At 34.3% G+C, this 21,810-nt stretch overlaps 1 protein-coding gene across 10 annotated transcripts in view; it reads right to left on the minus strand.

The window, feature by feature from the left end:
* The window catches only part of METTL25 (methyltransferase like 25), a gene marked incomplete at its 5' end in the record, with an annotated part of 171,468 nt that overhangs the window by 71,052 nt on the left and 78,606 nt on the right, over positions 1 to 21,810 (minus strand). For 5 of the 10 annotated variants that reach the window (XM_082418978.1, XM_082418984.1, XM_082418983.1 and 2 more), the window contains 4 exons: positions 2,116 to 2,369; positions 3,931 to 4,002; positions 4,567 to 4,641; positions 16,237 to 16,330. In XM_082418978.1, the coding sequence (XP_082275104.1) occupies positions 2,277 to 2,369; positions 3,931 to 4,002; positions 4,567 to 4,641; positions 16,237 to 16,330 (334 nt within the window). In that variant the 3' untranslated portion in view covers positions 2,116 to 2,276. The other 5 variants (XM_082418980.1, XM_082418979.1, XM_082418982.1 and 2 more) reach the window with 2 other exon arrangements.

Here is a 21,810-nt window from a genome sequence, read left to right on the forward strand (position 1 = left end):
TTTGAAGATACCCTAAAGAATCCTATGCCCTGATCCTCTCAGCCCTGTTCAGTAATTATAGTTCTAATTACTGTAATTAGTAATTGTATTGTCTTCCTCATTGAACTCTTTGAGGACAGGGACATGTCTTGTTTGTCTCCATACTGCAAGTGCCTACCTAGCATAATCTCTGACACATGGTAGGCATTCAATAAATGTTTATAAAATAAATATTAAATAAAACCCTACTTTACAAATGAGGCTCTGAGATATTAAGAGTCTTGCTTTAACTCACCCAGAAGGTAACTGTCAGAATTGGTGCTCCTGCTAATGCACCACTCTTTAGTTCAACTTGTAAACGAGTTCTCGAAGAGCAGTTTTTATCAGATGAGTCTACAAACAGTGCAACAGGGAGTCACGTGTATAAAGTCCTACCAAAATATTGTATTTCTTTGCTTTCTGCTGAAATGTTATCATCTCAGTGTGACCGTACAGATCATCTCATGTTGATTAGATGCTGGAATCTCACATTTGTCTCTGATTAATAACAAATGGAAAGCTTTAATTGGTAAATGCAATTTCTGACAATGTTTTGAAACACTGGGAAGTTACTACATACTTTCCTTGGTATTAAAACATTTGTAATGCACTTCTCTTTACCCATATAAGTAGAGCTTTACCCATATAAGGTTCTTTTCTTTTTCTTTATTATAAGGAGAAATGAATGTTATATAAATATTTGGGCATCAGAAAAAAAGTTTAAAATTTTACATAGAAGTTAAAATTATGAAAGGAAAGAAGGTAGGCTTGGAATGGTTTTCTGCTCCTGAGATAGATACTCATATAGCAAACAATATAAGGAAATAAAATAGAATAAAATAAGCAACCTAAAGAGACGCATCAACCAAATGCAAATGTGTGAACCCTGTTTTGATTTTGAATTGAACCAACTGATATAAAAGACATTTTGAGCCAATCACGGAAATGTGAATGAGGATAAGTAATAGATTATTATGGAAAGAAATCCTTAACTTAGAAATATATATTTACGTATTTATGTGAAATAACAAATTGCTTGAGATTTACTTTAAAATTCTCCAGGGAAGGTGAGTATGGGTGGCAAATGTGTGTCTGTGTGCACTTTCATGTGTGCCCTGATGAAACGAGATTGGTAAAATGTTTATAATTACTGAAGTTTGTGATGAGTACATGGGGATTTATTATACTCTACTCTCCACTTCTGGACATGTTTAAAGTTTTCAGCATAAAAAACTTAAAAAATGGCTAATTTTCCCAGTGTTGTACTAGGTATACAAAGCACCTGATCATTCACACATATACTGGCTACCAACGCAGTATCACAACCCAAAGCAAAAAATTATTCTCATCTGTGTATAGACTCTAAAATTTAAGAAAGCAGTTACTTCTTCTTCTGGGAGAATTTTATGCAGTCTCTAGCTGAGAATCAAGGAAGCTTTTTCCCAGTTGTCCATCTCTTCTGTGTGTATTAGAAACCTCAGGTTTTCTGCTAATGAAAGGACTCTGTACCACACTGGGCAGAGTGTGGGTCTTCTCTTATTCACTCCTGCTTCTCCTAGATTGGTTTTTTACAGAGTACCAGGTGATTCATTAAGTGCCAAGCCATCCTTTATTTTAGTAAGATAAATAGCCCCAAGAATCCTGAAAGTGAATATCTCAATTATAAGACACATATTCCTTTAAGGACACAGAATATGTCCTTATGCAATTTAGAGTAAAACACAGTACAAAATATGCTTTATATTAAGCACTTTTTATTTCTGGCCTGCTTCCTGGGTATTTATTTAAGCATGACTTTTTCTCTCCTGATAACGTGAAAAATCCTTCCAAAATGTGAAAGAAAATGCTAATGATCTTCAGGACCAACTAGTTTTACTGTATCTATACCTATACCTTTCATCTGATTTTTAAGCTGGTAAAAAGTCAAAATGTGATATGCAGCAAATAACAAGGGTCTCAAATACTGAACAGGAAACAAGGCTCAGATTACAATGTCCTATAGACGTACTAACTCAGAAATGTAGGTCAAATCCTTTTATAATATTTTCATGAGTTCTTAATTTTTTTTAAATTAATGTATGCTTTGACAATGGAAAATGGAGTAAGGCATTCTGTTGTTAGCTATTATTTTATTGCCTATTTAAAATATATTGCAATGTTTTTCAAATATTTACGTAACATGGCATTAATGTTTAGAAAAGCAAAATTAGCAATTGATTCCACAAACAGATACATCTAATACCTTGCTTCAATTGAAATCACTGCTGCTTCTTCAGCGCAATAATGGCATAACATCTGGGAGATTTCACAGGATCAAACAACTTCACAAGTGCAGACCATGCAATATCATCCTGCAAATTGGTAAGTGATTTAAATAGGCAACTACTTGTTGTAGATAAAAATGAGAGATGTTAGACTACATACTGGAATATAAAAACTACATGAAAAACAAACTATATAAAAGAAAATTATTCTTTGTTGAATAAAATTAACATTTAGAAATTCACCTTCGGGAATTTATGTTGAGGAGATAATTAAAGATGTGCACAGAGAGTGAACCACAAAGCTACTCCTTGCTGCAATTGTGAAAAACTGGAAGTGGCTAGAGACAACTGGGTATTACTTAAATAAATTATATGATGAAACATTATTCATCTTCTGTAGTACATTTAATGAGATGGAAAAATTCTAAATAAAACAAATGAAACAAATTAGATGCAAAACTGCATTTACAATTTGATTCCAACTTTAATTAAAGTAGAAATAATATGCTCATATACATACATGCAACAAACATATATTAGAAGCTCTAGAAAACATATCAATAATTTAATAGCTAATGCTGAAAGGTGAGATAATCATTACTTTTAATTTCTTCTTTATATTCTTCATTTAAAATTTTCTAACATAAGTGTGTATTACTTTTATAATAGTAAAATATTATTTAAAATATTAACAAAATGAACAATTATATGATTTCTATCACTTCATTACCAATCTGTTAAACTTGGTGCATACTGTTTTGCCTACCTATTTTATTTAGGTCACTGGAAATTGTTTTGAAAGGGAAATGATGAGTACCTAGTAAAATAAGGCTGATTCTGTGACCTAACAAGTTGAGAACCAAAAGTTTCCAGTGATTTTCAATTAGTTAGTAGCTTAGGAAAGTACATAATTATCTAAATATTTAAAAATTGCCTTTCTCCATAAAAATACCATTTATTAAAATCCATTTGTTCCAAGTAGTTTGCTGAAAAGAAGTAAAGCTCTCCATATGATAAAACAAAATTATTAAAATAAAGAGTTTATACTGGAAACAAGGCTGAATCCACAAATGGGCTTAATTTTAAATAGCTCAAAAACATAATTTTGATCATAGCTTAGAGTAGAATCTGAAAAACACATTTTTCCCAAAGATAACAAAAAATCATATTTTTTGGTCATTCAACAAAGATAAAACAAATAAGACTGTGAAAAAAACAGAAGCAATTATCACTGATGAGAAAGAAATTTCTACACTGCAGAGTGTATATGTCCGAAAATTCAAAAGTGAATTAAAAGGTGATTCTTACAAAATGAAGCATATAAATGATATCTTTTACATCTGGCCTTTATTAATTTTAGCTATACAATATGTCATATATGATGGTTTGTGTGCATTGTCTACTGTATAGTAATTACCATAAAATTAAAAGAATGTAAACTTTATCATAGTAGCTTTGCTGGAAACATCTGTTGTACATATGTTTTTGTTTCAAAAGAGATGGAAAGAATATTTAGACTTGGAAAATATAATGAGAAAAATTATCTTACTAGTTTTATGTGAAAGAATGTTATCCTAGTTATAAGCAGATCTATATTACTGGGTTTAATAAAGATATTTGTTATGCATTTAAAATTAACATAATTTACCTGCTCTTTCAGGTAGCAAAGTCGATCCAGAAGAATCAATGTCTCTATGCAAGGAGCCAGAACAACTTTCAACTAAAAGGAAGAATAAGATAGGACAGTGGTACTTTAAAACAAACAAAAATACTAGCTTAACACTTGCTTAAGAAAATGTATCTACAGAAACTCATATAAGGCCAAATCTCCAATACCCATTGTACATCTTCAGAAAATAAATACTTCAGAGATCAAAAGTTTTTCTTTAATAGTAAAAGGAAAAGGATGTCCTTTAAGTGACTTTGGGGTAGAATCCAAAAGCAATCATACATATGTGATAGAAAGCTTTTAAAGGGGTACTAAGAATGAAATTCATTAAAAGGAATGCTTGTGAAATAACTGCATTGAGACCAATATGTGTTCAAAGAACTCTAAAACTTCTTTCCATGCATTTATAATACACTTTAAGAGAAATCTACCATGTGTTCTCTTTATTACATTACTGACACCTAATATAGTTCTAAAACAGGAAATGATACAAAACGGTTTTTCTACATTAAGAGAAAAACAACACAGATTGGTTGGCCCCATAAAAAAATTTAATAGGATCTTACTCAACTCTAGCAACATATTCAACTTAGTATGTTTAATTCTGAGATTTACCATATTAAAAGCCTCCAGCTCATTCATTCTAGGCTTATACTTCTCGTAGTAGTCCATTATAATTTTTTCTGGCAGCTTCAAGAGAAAACAACAATAATAAATTTAATAACAGTTAAAAATATTTTTTTCTAATCAAACATACCCTAAAGTAAAACAAACATAACAATTTAAAACAACCTTAGGTGTCTGAAGAGCTCTAAGGATATTCATGAAGCAAGTCAATATAATTAAATTCTTTCATTTAAATCTTCTGTACCAATATAGGTTATTCAGTATATCATAAGTAAAATCACCAATAACAACCTATTAACTTTGTTTGATTTCAACAAGTAGTGATGAAATACTTACTTTCACTTGTTTCTATGCTTGGGGTGCACAGTAGGTAGGAGCTCAATAAACAGTTCTTGAACAAAATTAAAATTTAAACAATATATCTAAAACTGTATCCTAAAGAATAACTCAAAGGCAAAAGGAATACAGTAAGGACATACATTCATATTTAAGGTAATTTCTTCTAACATCCACTTAACAAATCCATCAACAAGCATTGCTTTCTGTTTTTTCTCTAAAACATATGACACCCATAGTACACTGAACCTTTGTGGTTAGTAGGCCACTTTCTAGATCATTTACATGTTTCTGTTCCCACCAGTTGAGCTTTATGCCTACTGAATTAATTGTATTTGTTCCTAAACTTGTTATTCCAGTTATAATATTATAATATGACATGAATAAATATTACAAAACCAATGAGATATAAATATAAAAGGAAAAGTTGTTTCTCTATAAGTTAAATGCCTCTGTGAAAGGCCTGATAAAGGAAAATCACCAGAAGAAATTGCTGTCAAATTATATGTGGTCAAAACAAATGAAAGACTGAATAAAAAGAGTCCAAAATCTGAAAGGATTTGTATTCAGATTTCCTTGAAAATATCTAAATATTTTTTCAAAGCCCCTATTCTTTTTCTATTACATGAAATTTCTTTTGAATCCAAAAAATACAAAAGGTAGGTAACAGTAACAAGTAAAGCTTTGTCTCATCCAATTTCTAGTGTAGCCTTCCAGAAAAGATCTCCCCTTTGGCATAGAACCCAAGCAGATTATGGCCTTCTCTCCAACCCTTTTTAAAGTTTTGCCCATCTTTGAATCAAATGAGTACCTCCTGGACCAAATTTTTGCAGTAGAGTATATTGGACTAGATCTAGGTCTGCACTTCAAGCCAGCAAAAACTCTCATCTCAAAAAAATTGTGTATGTGTTTGAATTATAGCCTTTAGTCTTCACTTCTGTCCTGTCATGTGAGATCAGCAGTTACAGGACAACTCAGAACTCACAATCTTTTTTCAATCCTGCCTCATCAGCATACTGCTTCCTACAAACATGGTTTTTCAATGTGATTCCTTGGGTTCTCCAATATTCTGTCTCCCCTTTATGTCAAACTGAGAAGCACCACCCTGGTCATCAATTGCATTTGTTCCAAACTAGGAATTGTTGATTTTTTTCCTCAGGATATGCTACTTTAAAGAACTATATTGTTGGTTTTGTTGGTGATCTGTATGTAACCCTGGGCAATTTCTCTTGGCGTCTTTCTGCATCCCTCTTTACCTTCACTGTACTTCATAATGCACATGGTTTGAGATTTAATATGCTTTTTGATTTTGTCAAAAAAGGAGTTTGTGTTTCTATTTCTCTTTTTATTTGTTGCTTTTGTGTAATTTTGAAGAGAAAAGGTGAGAACATCACCTTTACTTTCCTATTTAAAAAAAAAGTGGAAGTCTTTTGCTTTACTTTGAGTAATCCAAAGCTGGATACTGTAAACTATGCATTACAGGTATGTTTGATGGACAGAAGTTAAGGTAGAAATCCAACTAGTAAAACTATATGCAAAGCTGTGGGCAAAAAAACAAAACAAAATAAATGGCCTTGTTCTTATACCAAAAGTTTGGTGGATATAATTATATTAATATGTTTCTAAGTGAAAAATTCAGTGTTTAAGATATGATTTCATGCTTTAATCGACTTTTTCAATCAAATGCTCAACCATCAGTCTCATAAGATTAGATCAGAGAATCTATGGAAATTTTATGAAGACACAGTTTTTTAATTCTAATATCAATTTGTAACATATGTATATTCATGGTCTTACTTTGCAGATGACATTATTGAGTGTTAAATCCAGTAAGAGCCAAGATAGGGCAAACATCCTAGAGATAAAGGAGGCGTCAGAATTGAGGAAGTGCCTGAGTGTAGATCATACTTAGGCAAGGACATACATGGAAACTTACAAGATGAAGTGCACATTGAATGGCAGCTGGGAGTTTTGGTCATGAATTCCATTGCTCCCTGCTGCCCATCTCCTAGACTCCAGAAAAAGGGATTAATATTAGTTAAGCTGTATAACAGGGCCCTAGCTCAGTGAGCTGTCATTTAGGTTCAGGGAGATATCCAGTCCTAAAGAGAAACTGGGTGAGAGACAGTAAATGAGCAGTCATGTTGAGGAGCTTTAGGTTTTTTTCCCTTACTTTTCTTACAATTTTTTTGACATTTTAACTCCAATACAGTTTATGTGTTAGATCAGCGGTCCCCAACCTTTTTGGCACCAGGGACCAGTTTCAGGGAAGGCAATTTTTCCACGGATGGGGAGGGGGGTCGGTGGGGGGGGGGTGGATGGTTCAGGCGGTAATGCGAGCGATGGGTTAGGTGGTAATGAGAGGGATGGGGAGCGATGGGGAGCGGCAGATGAAGCTTCGCTGGCTCGTCCGCCACTCACCTCCTGCTGTGCGGCCGGGTTCCTAACAGGCCGCAGACCTATACCGGTCCTCGGCCCGAGGGTTGGGGACCCCTGTGTTAGTATATGTCCTACGATTCAACACACTTCAAATGCTTGATCAACTTCATCCTGTCTGCAAAAGTTTCAAGAATCAAAGTTCTGGATATAAGCATCTCTTCTTTAAATGCTTCAGTAAGATTCATCATTCCTTGAGTTTCTTCTGCCTTTATTTCAAACCTCAATTCTTCAATCTGCTTTAGAAGTACATTTATTTTGTCTGTTGGCAAGCACAGAGTTTTCTCTTTATTCTTCCTCGTAGGCTTATTTGTCTGATGAACACTAGTTTTAGAAAAATGCTAAGCATTCTTCTTGAGTTCAATGTCTGTTAATAAATTATATGAATATGACAAAAAGGAGCATTGGCTCTACAGTTAGACAGACTGCATTGGAATCCTTCCTCCCCAATTTCCTAGATTTGAGCTTTAAGAAATCCACTTAACCTATGTCTCAATTTCCTTACCTATAAAATGAGGATAACTATTCATTTCATAAAGTCATCCTTAGCATTCAGTGAGATAATATAAACAAAGCTTTTAGCACAATGTTTCGCACAAAACAAAGGTTCAATAAACATTAGCTTTGCTCACATTATTTTTAAAAAATAAACATATTTTAGAAGTTTTAGATTTACAGATATTTTGAAGATAACAGAGTTTAGATATACCCTATATCCAGTTTCCCCTATTATTAACACCTTACAATACAGTTATTTGTTATAGTAAATGAACCAATAATGATATATTACTATTAGCGAAAGTTTACATTTCATCCAGATTTTCTCACTTTTTACCTAATGTCCTTTTTCAGTTCCAGGATCCCATCCAGTTTACTACATTGTATCTAGTCCTATTGGTTGTGACAGTTTTTCAGACTCGCCTTTTCTTTTCTTTTCTTTTTTTAAAATTTTTATTGGAGTATAGTTGACTCACAAGACTTGCCTTGTTTTTGATGACCTTGACAGTATTGAGGAGTACTAGTCAAGCATTGTGTAGGATGTTCCTTCACTGGGATTTGTCAGATGTTTTCCTCATAATTAGACTGGGGCTATGGGTTTTGTGAGGAAGACTACAGAAGTAAAGTATGATATTCCTCACATCATATTAAGGGTACATACTATCAATATGATTTATCACTGTAGATATTGACCTTGAGTACTTGGCTGAGATAGTATTTGTCAGGTTTCTTCACTGTAATGTTCCTCCTTTTCCCCTTTCCACATTGTATGCTTTGGAAGAAAGTCACAACTTGCAGCCTACACTTAAGGAGTGAGGAGTTATGCTTAAGGAGTGAGGGTGCAATATCCAAAAAAATTATTTAGAATTCTTTTCCATGGAAGATTTGTCTCTTCTCTTGCATTTATTTATTAAAATCATCTTTTTATAGATCTATATAAGGGGCCCAGGTACGCAAAGGTGGACCATACTTCAACTGCATGGGGAATGGGTCGTATGATTGGATGAGAGATACATAGTTATTCGGAGATTCTCCCCATACGCTACCTGATCAGAAGATAGGTTAGCAATTGACCTTATTTTCACCAGTAGATGGTAGGACTGAGGCTGCTGATATACCCTTGGCTAGAACTCAAGGTAGGTGGATGTGGTACCAAATTGAGAATGCAAAGGAAAACTTCTTAAAGGAAATTAAAAGTGCTACTCCAGTGAACATATGAATGATAATGAAAACAAAAGTCTTATTGCTGATACTGAGAAAGTTGTAGTGGTCTGGATAGAAGATCAAACCAGCCACAACATTCCCTTAAGCCAAAGTCTAATCCAGAGCAAGGCCCTAACTTTCTTCAATTCTATGAAGGCTGGGAGAGGTGAGGAAGCTGCAGAAGAAATTTGAAGCTAGCAGAGGTGGGTTCATGAGGTTTAAGGAAAGAAGCTGTCTCTGTAACATAAGAGTGCAAGGTGAAGCAGCAAGTACTGATGTAGAAGCTATAGTAAGTTATCCAGAAGATCTAGTTAAGATAATTAAAGAAGGTGGCTATATTAAACAACAGATTTTCAATGTAGATGAAACTGCCTTATATTGGAAGAAGACGCCATTTAGGACTTTCATAGCTAAAGAGGAGAAGTCAATGCCTGGCTTCAAAGCTTCAAAGAACAGGCTGAAATCTCTTGTCAGTTAGGGGCTAATACAGCTGGTGACTTTAGGTTGAAGCTGACCTCATTTACCATTCCAAAAATCCTAGGGCCCTTAAGAATTATGCTAAATCTACTCTGCTTGTGCTCTATAAATGGAACAACAAAGCCTGGATGATAGTACATCTGTTTACAACATGGTTCACTGAATATTTTAAGACTATTGTTGAGACCTACTGCTCAGAAAAAAAAGATTCTTTCCAAAATATTACTGCTCATTGGCAATGCACCTCAAGAGCTCTCATGGAGATGCACAATGAGATTAAAATGTTGTTTTTATGCTGCTAACACAATATCCATTCTGCAGCCCATGGATCAAGCAGTAATTTTGACTTTCAAGTCTTATTTAAGAAAAACATTTTGTAAGGCTATAGCTGCCATAAATAGTGATTCATCTGATGGATCTGGGCAAAGTAAATTGAAAACATCCTGGAAAGTATTCACTATTCTAGATGTAAGAACATTCATGATTCATGGGAGGATGTCAAAATAACAACATTAACAGGAGTTTGGAGGAAGCTGATTCCAACTCTCATAGATGACTCTGAGGGGTTCAAAACTTCAGTGGAGGAAGTAACTGCAGATGTGGCAGAAACAGCAAGAGAACTAGAATTAGAAGTGGAGCCTGAAGATGTGACTGAATTGCTGCAACCTCACGATAAAGCTTTCACAGGTGAGGAGTTGCTTCTTACGGAGGAGCAAAGAAAGTGGTTTCTTGAGATGGGATCTACTCCTGGTGAAGAGGCTGTGAAGACTGTTGAGATGACAACAAAGGATTTAGAACATTACATAAACTTAGTTTATAAAGCAGCAGCAGAGTTTGAGAGGACTGACTCCAATTTTGAAAGATGTTCTGCTGTGGGTAAAATGCTATCCAACAGCATTGCCTGCTACAGGGAAAATGTGAAAGGTCAATCTGTGGGTCAAACTTCATTGTTGCCGTATTTTAAGGAATGGCCACTGCCACCCCAGCCTTCAGCAGTCACCACCCTGCTCAGTCAGCACCACCTACATAGAGGCAAGACTCTGCACCAGCAAAAAGACTAGGACTTGCTGAAGGCTCAGATGATGGTCAGCAGTTTTCAGCAATAAAGTATTTTTATTTATTTACTTTTTGAATTTTTGAATTTTATTTTATTTTTTTATACAGCAGGTTCTTATTAGTTATCTATTTTATACATACTAGTGTATACATGACAATCCCAATCTCCCAATTCATCCCATCACCACCCCTGCCACTTTCCCCCCTTGGTGTGCATACGTTTGTTCTCTACATCTGTGTCTCTATTTCTGCCCTGCAAACCGGTTCATCTGTACCATTTTTCTAGGTTCCACATATATGTGTTAATATACGATATTTGTTTTTCTCTTTCTGATTTACTTCACTCTGTATGACAGTCTCTAGATTCGTCCACGTCTCTACAAATGACCCAATTTTGTTCCTTTTTATGGCTGAGTAATATTCCACTGTATATATGTACCACATCTTCTTTATCCATTCGTCTGTCGATGGGACACTTAGGTTGCTTCCATGTCCTGGCTATTGTAAATAGTGCTGCGATGAACATTGGGGTGCATGTGTCTTCTTGAATTATGGTTTTCTCTGGGTATATGCCCAGTAGTGGGATTGCTGGGTCATATGGTAATTCTATTTTTAGTTTTTTAAGGACCCTCCACACTGTTCTCCATAGTGGCTGTATCAATTTACATTCCCATCAAAAGTGCAAGAGGGTAGCAATAAAATATTTTTTATTAAGGCATGTACATTATTTTTTTAGACATAATGCACACATAATAGACTAAAGTACAATGTAAACATAATTTCTATATGCACTGGGAAACCAAAAAATTCACGTGACTGGCTTTATTACGATATTTACTTTATTGCGGTGCTCTGGAACTGAACCCACAGTCTGAGGTATGCCTGTGTTATTATAGTGGTTGTAAAAAGCAGCAGGAACTTACTTATGGGAATAATGCACATGTTCTTTGCATATCACCAAAGATGACAGGCTTCCTATGTATTTAAACTGTATCAGGAATTCGCTGTTTCTTTAGGGTCAGATGACCTCATTTAACGTAGATCATTTCTGGATATAGTCAGTCCTCCATATCCATAGATGTGGAACCCACAGATACAGAGGGCTGACTGTACTATACCATTTTATATAAGGGACTTGAGCATCCTTGGGTTTTGTTATCAGTGGGGGGTTCTGGAACCAATTCCCCACGGATACCGAGGGACCACTGAATATTACTACATGGAAGTTTATGAGCTCCTTGTATTTTTTGTTGCCCTCCCACTTGTATTGAAACCACCGAGTGATTATGATTACTACTAATTAATCTTTGGTCTAATGTCCAAAGATCAGTTTATTTGGTCTCTCCACATGTGCCTAGTCCTTTGGCCTCATCTCTCACCACTGTCTCCTCTACTTGCTTTATGCTCCAGCTGTGCTGAGTCCAGAATCATGTTTCTTACTCTCTGTGGTTTTGCCCAAGCAATTCCCCCCACCACACACATCTGAAATTCCTTGCTCCCTACCTTCCCACCTTGTTTGCTTAATGAACTCCTATGCATCCTTCAAGACCAAGCTAAGGCATCAATGTCCTCTGAGAAACCTTACAGGCAGAGTGAGTCACTCCAAGCATACATACTTTATATATGTCTAATGTTGTAAGTTCATGCTATAATTACTTGTTTTCTTTTCTCATGGGTTATGTCTTAATTATCTTTGTAGCTCCAGAGTTTCCACTCTTCTTGGCACATGGGAGATTCTTCAAAATAAATGTTTGCTGGTGAATAACTAAATGATTTTGGTCTAAAAAGTTTTGCTTTTGCTGGCCTGTTTTGGAGAAATATTTAAGGATAATTTTCTGAATTATCCTCTATCCCTTCCACTAAGGTTCTAGCTTAGTGATTTTCAACTTTGTCCATTCAACAGCACACACCCCACTCCCATTAAATCACCAGTTTTATTGTCTATTTCATTCTCAATATCTGCGAGTAATATTTATTTGAATATTCATCATATGTATACAGCACACAAACACACATACATGCAAGCTCTAGAACATAAGCTCCTTTTATTTTCCCTTCTTATGGACAAATGGTCCAGCTCGTTCTTTGTCCAGCAAGCAATAGTAGTTTTGCTGCTTTTAAAATCTGATGCTTTAAAAATTTACGGATGTGTGTGTGTGTGTACGCTCATGCATCCGTGTGTGTGCAGTACATGCATGTGGAAGGAGAAAGAGAGGAAATTAATACAAAAGAAGAAAAAAATGCTGTGGACCATGAATATGAAACCCTGAATACAATTTTAAAGGTTTCCTGAAATTTGGTGAGATGCCAAAGTTTGGGACAGAAGATAAAATTTAAAAATACCTAATTTTTTTAAGGACTAGGTAAAGCTAATCACTAGGATTTTGTTATTTTAGACAATTGTAAAGTTCTATTAAAATATTTTACAAAGAAGTAATTGAACTTTACTAAATTACAAAGAATATTACTGTAAAATTTCATTCTAAGCAGTCCATCTATTATAAACAGTATACTTGCTGATATAAGGTAGCTGATGTTCTGCTACAATTTGTTTTCAGTGGCTTGGCTTTACTGTGAAATCTAAACACTCTTCTTAAACAGAACTGTATCTTATGCAGGGGTGAAACAATATCACCCTTAAACGGTTAAGGCTATAAAAAATTAAAAATCAAGGAGGGGATCATTTTGATAAAAAGTCTTCAAAATATAAGAACAGAATCACTGCTTTTCCCCACTTCCCCACTCTATGTTCCCTGGTGTAACATGGCATTTTAAGATAATATGGGGTCTATAATAGGAATGTTAATGGAATCACTAAAATGACAAATGCTTGAAGACAGCGGATCTTAACTGGGGGTGATTTTAACCCCCAGGACATTTGTGGCAATGTCTGGAGATTTTTTTTAAAATTTATTTATTTTGGGTTGTTACAATTAGGGTGCTACTGCGGACACCTAGTGGGTAGAGGTCAAAGATGTTAAACATCCTCCAACGCACAGGATAGTTCTCCACAATAAAGAATTATCCAAATGTGCTGAGTTTGACAAAATCCTGCTCTAAGAGGAAATGTCCAATGCTGTCTGTCACAACTGACTACAGGACTTATGGATTGATATTTTAAGCTGTGTATGAACCACTTATATATCCAGCACATGCTGTTCTGGTCTTTGGAATGATGATTTGTCTGGGAATGTTGTTTTTCCTCATGTTTACATGATTTCTTGTGACTAAGAAAGTATCAGAGCATGTTAGGAGATTTCTAGGCACTTCACTTGCTTACATAGTTTTGAATATGAAGAGATGTGCTTTGAGAGATCAGAAACACATCAGTGGTATTCAACACACTTTCAATTATATATAAAAGTTTGTTAATAAATGATTATAAATTTAGTCAAAGATCTTTTAAACACTTTGGTATATCTAATATTTTAAATTTAAGTGGTTTTGATACTTTTTAGTAATTAGAATCTCATGAAAATTAATTTCATTTTTAAAATAAAACTATTCATACATCTCTTCTTATTGTGTTTGTGGCCAAAACCTTCATTTTAGCACTGATATTTCATAATGTGGGAGAAAAATAATAGGATTTTGTATTATATCAGAAATATAAGCTTGGTTTTAATAACTTATCCTATTTCCAACCACTCTGGCCTGACAGACACAACTCTCAATTCCTCTTGTTTAACATAAAAACAAACAAAAAACCCCGCAAAACACGTACTCATCTATTTGCTTCCTCTCACCCTACTATCTTTGAAATGCCTTATTAGGTTCTGTACTTTCCTCCCCTTCCAGCTTGGGTTTCTTGTTCCTTTTCTTTTCCTCACCCATTTTATTCAACATATTTATCTTTCAATGAACTTAAATAGTTTTAAGAGAAAAATCAGCGGGGCACTATTAATTGTCTTTACTAACTAATAAAGGTAATCGTTTAAGACTGATATTTTATGGTGATACTTATCTACATTAGTCTTTTTCCTTTTGTTTTTAATTTCACTTCTCAGTACAGTGGTGGCTGACAGTGGAGGTTCTGATGTAAGTTGAATCTGCGTTCAAGTTCCAGCTCTGCCACTTGCTCTTCAACTCTGAGAAAATGACTTGCCTTTTTGTAAGCCTCTCTTTCTAGATCATTACATTGGGAATAATAATAGTATCTTACTCTTTTAGTGAAGAGTAAATGCGATAATGTTATGATGTCTTTAGCATAATAACTATAACATAGTAAGTGCTTAGTAAATATTAGCTATTATTAATATTCTAATCAGTAATATAATAAGCATATTAAGAAACATTTACTATGGTTATTATTAGAGACAAACCTGGGAAGAGAAAGCCATCATGAAAAATAAGTAACATTCTTTCTGGATTTTTACAGTTTGGTTTTTGATAAAGGATAATACATTTTTAGTTTAAGTAAAAACTTAGCTCTATATTTGTAAAAATTATGCTTAGGTTTGTGTTCTTGATAGTAAATGTAAGACGTGGAATTGAGACATGAAGTAAATATATGCACTAATAAAGACTAATTGGAAGGAAGACCAGTATGATTAAAAATATTTTAAAAAAACAGAAATAAAATAACTAAGATAACACTGTCTATTCTTATTTATTTATGCAAGACTAGAAGGATCTTCATTTTGGTGACTAAATAAAAATGTTTATAGGAGTCATATCAATTGTATTATTATAAGCAGTACATATACAAAGATTAAGAATCATAAAAAACTAGTATTATTTAGTTAGCACTTACTATGTACATTTTATTGAGCATTTTATGTCTATTACCTCATTTAATTTTTCTTAAATCCTATGAATTAGAAATGAGCTATTTTACAGAGGAGGAAACTTATTAGTACCAGTCTAATTGCTTTAAGTAATAAAGCAACTGGGGAGTAAATGGATAACTGGTACAATAAACAATAATACCCTCTAGCTTTGATATAACTTAACCATATCTGTATAATTTTTCTCTTTCAAGAAGAAACCTTAACCACCTTAATCACCATTCCTTAACCAACTATTTTATGCTTTATTTCAATTTATAATGAATTCAAAATACCAAAGTGATCCAGATTCAACTTAATATTTTAGTTAATAACTCATTTGAATCATGTTGAGAGTTATTTTTTTTCTCAGTGTTAGACTATTTATTACCACTAGTCCATCAGCTTACCTTTTGTGTCTTCAACAATATGTTCTCAATTATTACCTTGGGCTTTCTATGACATTACCACTTTCCAGGATTCTCCCATTCAAAGGGTTTTTGAATTTAAGATTTTAAATTTTAACACGTTATACAGCCTTTAAATACACGCAGTTTAAAATTAAAACCATCGTCTCCTGCTGTACTTACAATTCCCATTTGTTCTTGCTTTTTAAGTCTATTTTGATTTGAAAATTGGCACATTTTTACCTGAATAAACCTGAAAGGGGAATCACTCTGGAGGTGTACAACAGCAAACTATCCGTATAATATTGACAGAAAAGGTGAACTGGAATAAAGGTAACTGAAGTTTGGCTTCAATATAATTTAGATGTTTTTCATGAATAAGAGAAAAGTAGACGGCAAATAATTTTGTATTATCTCAATTCATAACCCTATAGAAGTTCTCTTGTTTCTTATAAAACAATGGGTAATCATATACTGACCTTGGACTCATCTAATCCAAGCTTCTTTAGAGACTTTCTGACATAATCCAGAAAGGAAGAGGATTTGGAATAAATTTTACCAACATGCCGATCACTGCAAAACAAAATTGAATCACTCTTTAGTTTTTCCAATTTAAATTATAGATGATTTTAAATTCAGTCATGAAATATTTTTAAATACCTTCTGTGCATATGGCACAAGCTCCACATGTGATAATAATGTAGTAATATTTTTGTGAATACTTTTAGTTTATATATTATAAAAATATTCGGGATCTGCTTTTGAGAATTCCTTCAACGTACAACAGTGGAAGACAATATTATGAAGACAATACTATGAGAAAGAAGTTGTAAACTTAGTATTAAAAAAGCCTTATTTTTAAAGGGAACTCTAGGTATTTCGAAAGGTTCCATTGTGCTACAAAGCACATTTTCACTTTACTGGCTCAACATTACAGTGCACATTTCATGGCAACACCTGCTAATAGTGGTGACATCCAACAGCCATGCAAAGAGAACTTCAATGCCAGCCACTGAACAAGCACCATATGCTGCTGAGTTGGGTCTGACTTGATCTCATTTATGCCCTGCAGATTTTCATTACAGTATAAACAAAATATGAGATGGTTTTAAATTTAAATAATGCAATGCTGGACTATCACATCTCACAATTTTGGTTGCATTTAGGTATAATGTAAAAATCAAGAGAATAAAAAATTTACCACCTCCAAGTATCAAAAACAATGAATAAAAGCTCATTTACTCTTGGCAGTATAAATATTAATCCCTATGCTTAGTCAGACATGAAGCTCTATCAATTCTTCCATTGAAATATACCTCAAATATATAACTTCAGCTCCACTTCTAGACGGCCACTTCAATTACACTTGTTATTACCTCATGTCCTAATTATTACAGCTACTTCCTAATTAAAGCCGATGTTTATCCCTTCATTCCTGCCTACATTGTCATGCTATTTTGTTAGAGGAGCATTTCCATTTACCACTTTCCTGCTCAAAAAACTACTTTGAAATAATAGTCATTTGAAAAGGTATAGGTTCCAGGAAACAGAAATTATATTTTTTATTAGTTTTTGTGTAATTCTCAGATCCTACACGTTTATATGTAAGAGATATCATATAATCGATATGGACATCTTATGTATCACAGTATATTGAATTGATAAACTGTATAGCCAGAAAAAGAAAAAAAGCCATTTAATATTAACTTCCTGCTCCTCATCTTAACAGGTTTTTAAACTTTTATTATTATTATTTTTTAATCCAGAGGGGCAAGCAATTCTCTCCCATGAGATAGTGATTTTGGTTCTTATTTTATACCATCTATCACCACCTAGTGGAGTAGCTTAAGAGAGAAAGCAGAGCACAGTAGATAAGAGTGTAGCTTCCAGTCTGTCTCTATCACCTACTAGCTCTCTGTTTATAAAAACAGGATATTAATAGTACCAATTTCATAAAGTCACTGTGAGGATGAAATTAGGTAACACATGTAAGGTGCTCAGAACTGTGCCACCATGTGAGTTGTTTTCTTTGCTATCATGATTGTTGTTTTTATCATGATTGGAATTATCATTTGGAATTTTCTTCGATTACAAAGTTAAAAGAGCCAGATTGAGATGCTCATAGGAAAGTGCTAACCACTGTAAGCTGAAGACAGTAGACAGTATAAGTGTAGGTGGTATCGACTTGTTTCCTGGGTTTTGTATTTCAGATTGCTTGAAAATAAGAGAAACATTTAAAATTTTAATTTGCCCTCGTCTTACTTTTTCTTTTCAGAATATACTACCCCTTTTCTGTTACAAAATCTCACAACATGATTATGAGATTACTTTTAGTGTATTAAGCAATAATTTGCTACATAAGACTTGTCCCTTAAATCCTTTGTTGAGGTATACTATTTTGGACCTGTTTTTAGCAGCAACCAGTAAGGGAGAAAAATATCATCCAAAGAGAATTAGAAAGGTGATTATCTGATCATGTTACTTCTCTTTAAATTCCTCCAGAATTTCCCATGACTCTTAGAATTAAGATCTAAATGCTTAACATAGTATATAATAAGCCTTGTACCACCTGGTCCATTCTGACAACCTCTCTAACACTCCTAGGACACTGCCTCTCCATTCACAATGACAGTCTTTCTAGTTTCTTGAACACATCATGCTTTTGTCTATAAACACTATTTGTGTTACACTTCACCCCTGATCTTTTTGCCTAGGGAATCCCAAACTCATCCTTTCAGATCCTATCTTTTTTTTTTTTTTAACTTTTGGGTTTATTTATTTATTTATTTATTTATTTATTTATTTATGGATGTGTTGGGTCTTCGTTTCTGTGAGGGCTTTCTCTAGTTGCGGCAAATGGGGGCCACTCTTCATCGCGGTGCGCAGGCCTCTCATTATCGCGACCTCTCTTGTTGCAGAGCACAGGCTCCAGACGCGAAGGCTCAATAGTTGAGCCTAGTTGCTCACGAGCCTAGTTGCTCACGAGCCTAGTTGCTCACAAGCCTAGTTGCTCTGCGGCATGTGGGATCTTCCCAGACCAGGGCTCGAACCCGTGTCCCCTGCATTGGCAGGCGGATTCTCAACCACTGCGCCACCAGGGAAGCCCCAGATCCTATCTTAAATGTTGCTTCCTTAGGAAAGTCTTCTCCGGCCTCCCAGATGAAGTTAGGCTCCTGACACAGAGAACTTTTCCTTCACATGCTTACTCTTTTTTGTTTCTCTGAGTGTCTGTCTTTATTTTAAGTCAGTGGACTCCAAAGAGGGGTGAACATACCCCAAGGGAAAGAGAATATTAGAATTTTAACTTCTATTTCTATTTATCTTTACCTTTTTAATTTCAAATTTTCAGTTTATTTAAAAATCTATACAATAGACTAGTAGAAAGACACATATATCACTTATAAATAATTAAGTATTCATTTTGGGGGTGCATGCTCAAGAATGTTTATTGACAGAGGTGTGAAATTTGAAAATACGTTTGAGATCACTGCTCTGAGCAGCTGGAGAGCAGAGTTTCCACCTGTTCTGCTCATGACCATATCCCCTGTGCCTAGCGTAGACGCTCCAATATAGCAGGATCTCAATAAATGGATTAAATAATTAAATAAATATCTCTTGCAGCTTGTAGAAACAAAAACATCTAGTCAGACTATAACATGAAATGCGTTAATACGGTAAATAGATCTATTTGCTAATCAAGTAGAGTTAGGAAGGCAGGCTTAACTATACAAATAAACAAGTGTGATTTAAAATATATATAGAGAGAACTACTGAACAAATATATAAGGAATAGTGCAATGTAAACAAAACAAATAATAACAGTTAATATTTATTTCATGTTTACGATGTGCCAGGGCTCTTAAGTCCTTTGCTGCATTTACTTATTTAATCCTTACTACTACTCCATGTGGTAGGTCCCACTATTATCCCCATTTTAAAGATGGTGAAACTAAAGAACAGAGAGGTTAAGTAAACTGCCCACAGTTTGAATTCAGGAAGTGTGGCTTCAGAATCTGGGATATTAACTACTATTAAATATTAACTCCGGCACAGTTCTTCAACAGGATTTATACTCGATATTGTTAAACTTCAGATGAAGAATGTCTACCTCTGTGTTATAGACAAAGAGAAGTAGGCAAACTCCATGTGAACTCAAGACTGAAATAAGTTTGATTCCTTGCTCTACCACGTATTTACCACTTAAAAACCTCTCTTTGCCTCTCCTTGTTCAGCAGTAGGTTGAAGATAAGAGTCTATGTATGCACCATGCTTGGCTGTGTCTGACAAACAATGAATGGAGGTCATTTTCCTATTATTGTGCTGGGTTCTAGGGGTAGAATCATCTGCAGTTTATAAAGGAAGACAGGTGAACAAATGCTATAATTCAATGTGATAAGCACAAGATGGTGCTCAGGATACAGCACAGAGTAGGGAGTGCTTTAGCTGCTGGAATTGACTAGGGTAAGCTTTCTTAGACGAGGAATTAAGTTTCAAAACGTCTCAGTTTCCAACAGTACTGCGAACAGCAATATTGATAAAACAAATGATAAAATTATAAAAGTAACATACTAAAATTAGGCCAACACATAAAATATAGAAATAGGTTACAACAATTTCTTTTTAAACTGTCCTCCTTAAGGACTCCAAAGAGGTACTTTAAAGGGTTACAATTTTCCATAAAATATGAAAAGGATAATTGTGTAAGAAATAAGTCCTTTCCTAAAATTTATTAAATTTATTTGGTTCTATGTAAGACTGTATTTGAAAATAGAGTGCTATTGTTAAAAAATTCAGAAAAAATGGTTTTATTACTTTCACGGTATAGAAGGAGAAGGGAAGTACCAATAAGTCCATTTTGGTTTAAGAAAAAAAAAGTATATTTTACAAGAAACAGAATGTCAATTTAAATATTATTACCAAAGCAACACAAGATTTAGTATAATGAATCAGGCTTTTAGAACTTTTGGAGGTAAAAGGTTACTTTTTCAGGACATGGCACTAATCTCTAAAGTCTGGGTGTCTTACAAATCAACCTTCTTAAAAATAATAGCTGTAAAGAGAGTTTATGACGTAGAATGCAGTCTGCTCTTTTGCAGCTACAAGAAAGAGAATATTTCACTCATCAGACTTTAGAAGGGTCTATAGTTTTAAGGATAAATACTGCAATTCTAGTAATTAAGAAACGAGAAAAAAGAGGCAGGTGCAAAAAAAAAATCTCAAAACTTACCTATGTAGAAAGTAAAAGCACAGAATAGGACTGTTAACAAATGGAATATGGGGCAATCCCATTTTTAATTTTAATTTTTAGTAAGTGCCTATTGCATTTTTGTCATTATTTAACACTAAAGATTTGGAGTCTACCTTTTACAGTTATACATTATGACATCACAGAATCACTGCAGTCTTAATTTTTGCTGACGTGTGTGAAGATAAATAGAAATCCTTCTCTCTGTTAATTAGTTAATATAATTAATATAGTTAATATAATTGCTTTCTGTAAGAATATGCCTAAGATCAGGGATCTGGAGGCCATCTTGTTCTGCCTCCTCTGATGTATCTTCAACTTCTCTTTACTCACTGAGTCTTTACTCTTATCATTGGAAAATGCTCAAGTTTCTCTGTCTGAAAAAACCAACCAAGCAAACCAAAATCTCCCACGCCAAACAAAACTTCTTTCTGGTTCTATATCCTAAAACTATCTACTATATGGTGGTTGTCACGTGACCAAACGATAAAGAGTTGAACGTGAGTTTGCCTGTCCAATCACGTAAGTTAGTTCACGTGTCTGGTGTACATTGTCATGTGCACGCATCCTCTACAAGTGGTTGTGCTTTTGTGTATTTTACTATACAGTACTGTATAGAGTACAGTAGTACAGTATCTTTATTACAAGCCCAGGATGTCCAGAAGCAAGTGTAAAAGCAGCGGTGATGTAGCTGGTACTGCTAAGAAGCGCCAAGCGATAATGATGGAAACAGAAGTGAAAATAATCGAGAGAGTGGAGTGACAAGAGGAAGAAGAAGTAACTGAAGAACTGAAGAGATGCACATCGC

The sequence above is a fragment of the Balaenoptera physalus genome (assembly GCF_965194825.1).
Source record: "Balaenoptera physalus genome assembly, chromosome: 13".
In the NCBI taxonomy this organism is placed as follows: domain Eukaryota; kingdom Metazoa; phylum Chordata; class Mammalia; order Artiodactyla; family Balaenopteridae; genus Balaenoptera; species Balaenoptera physalus.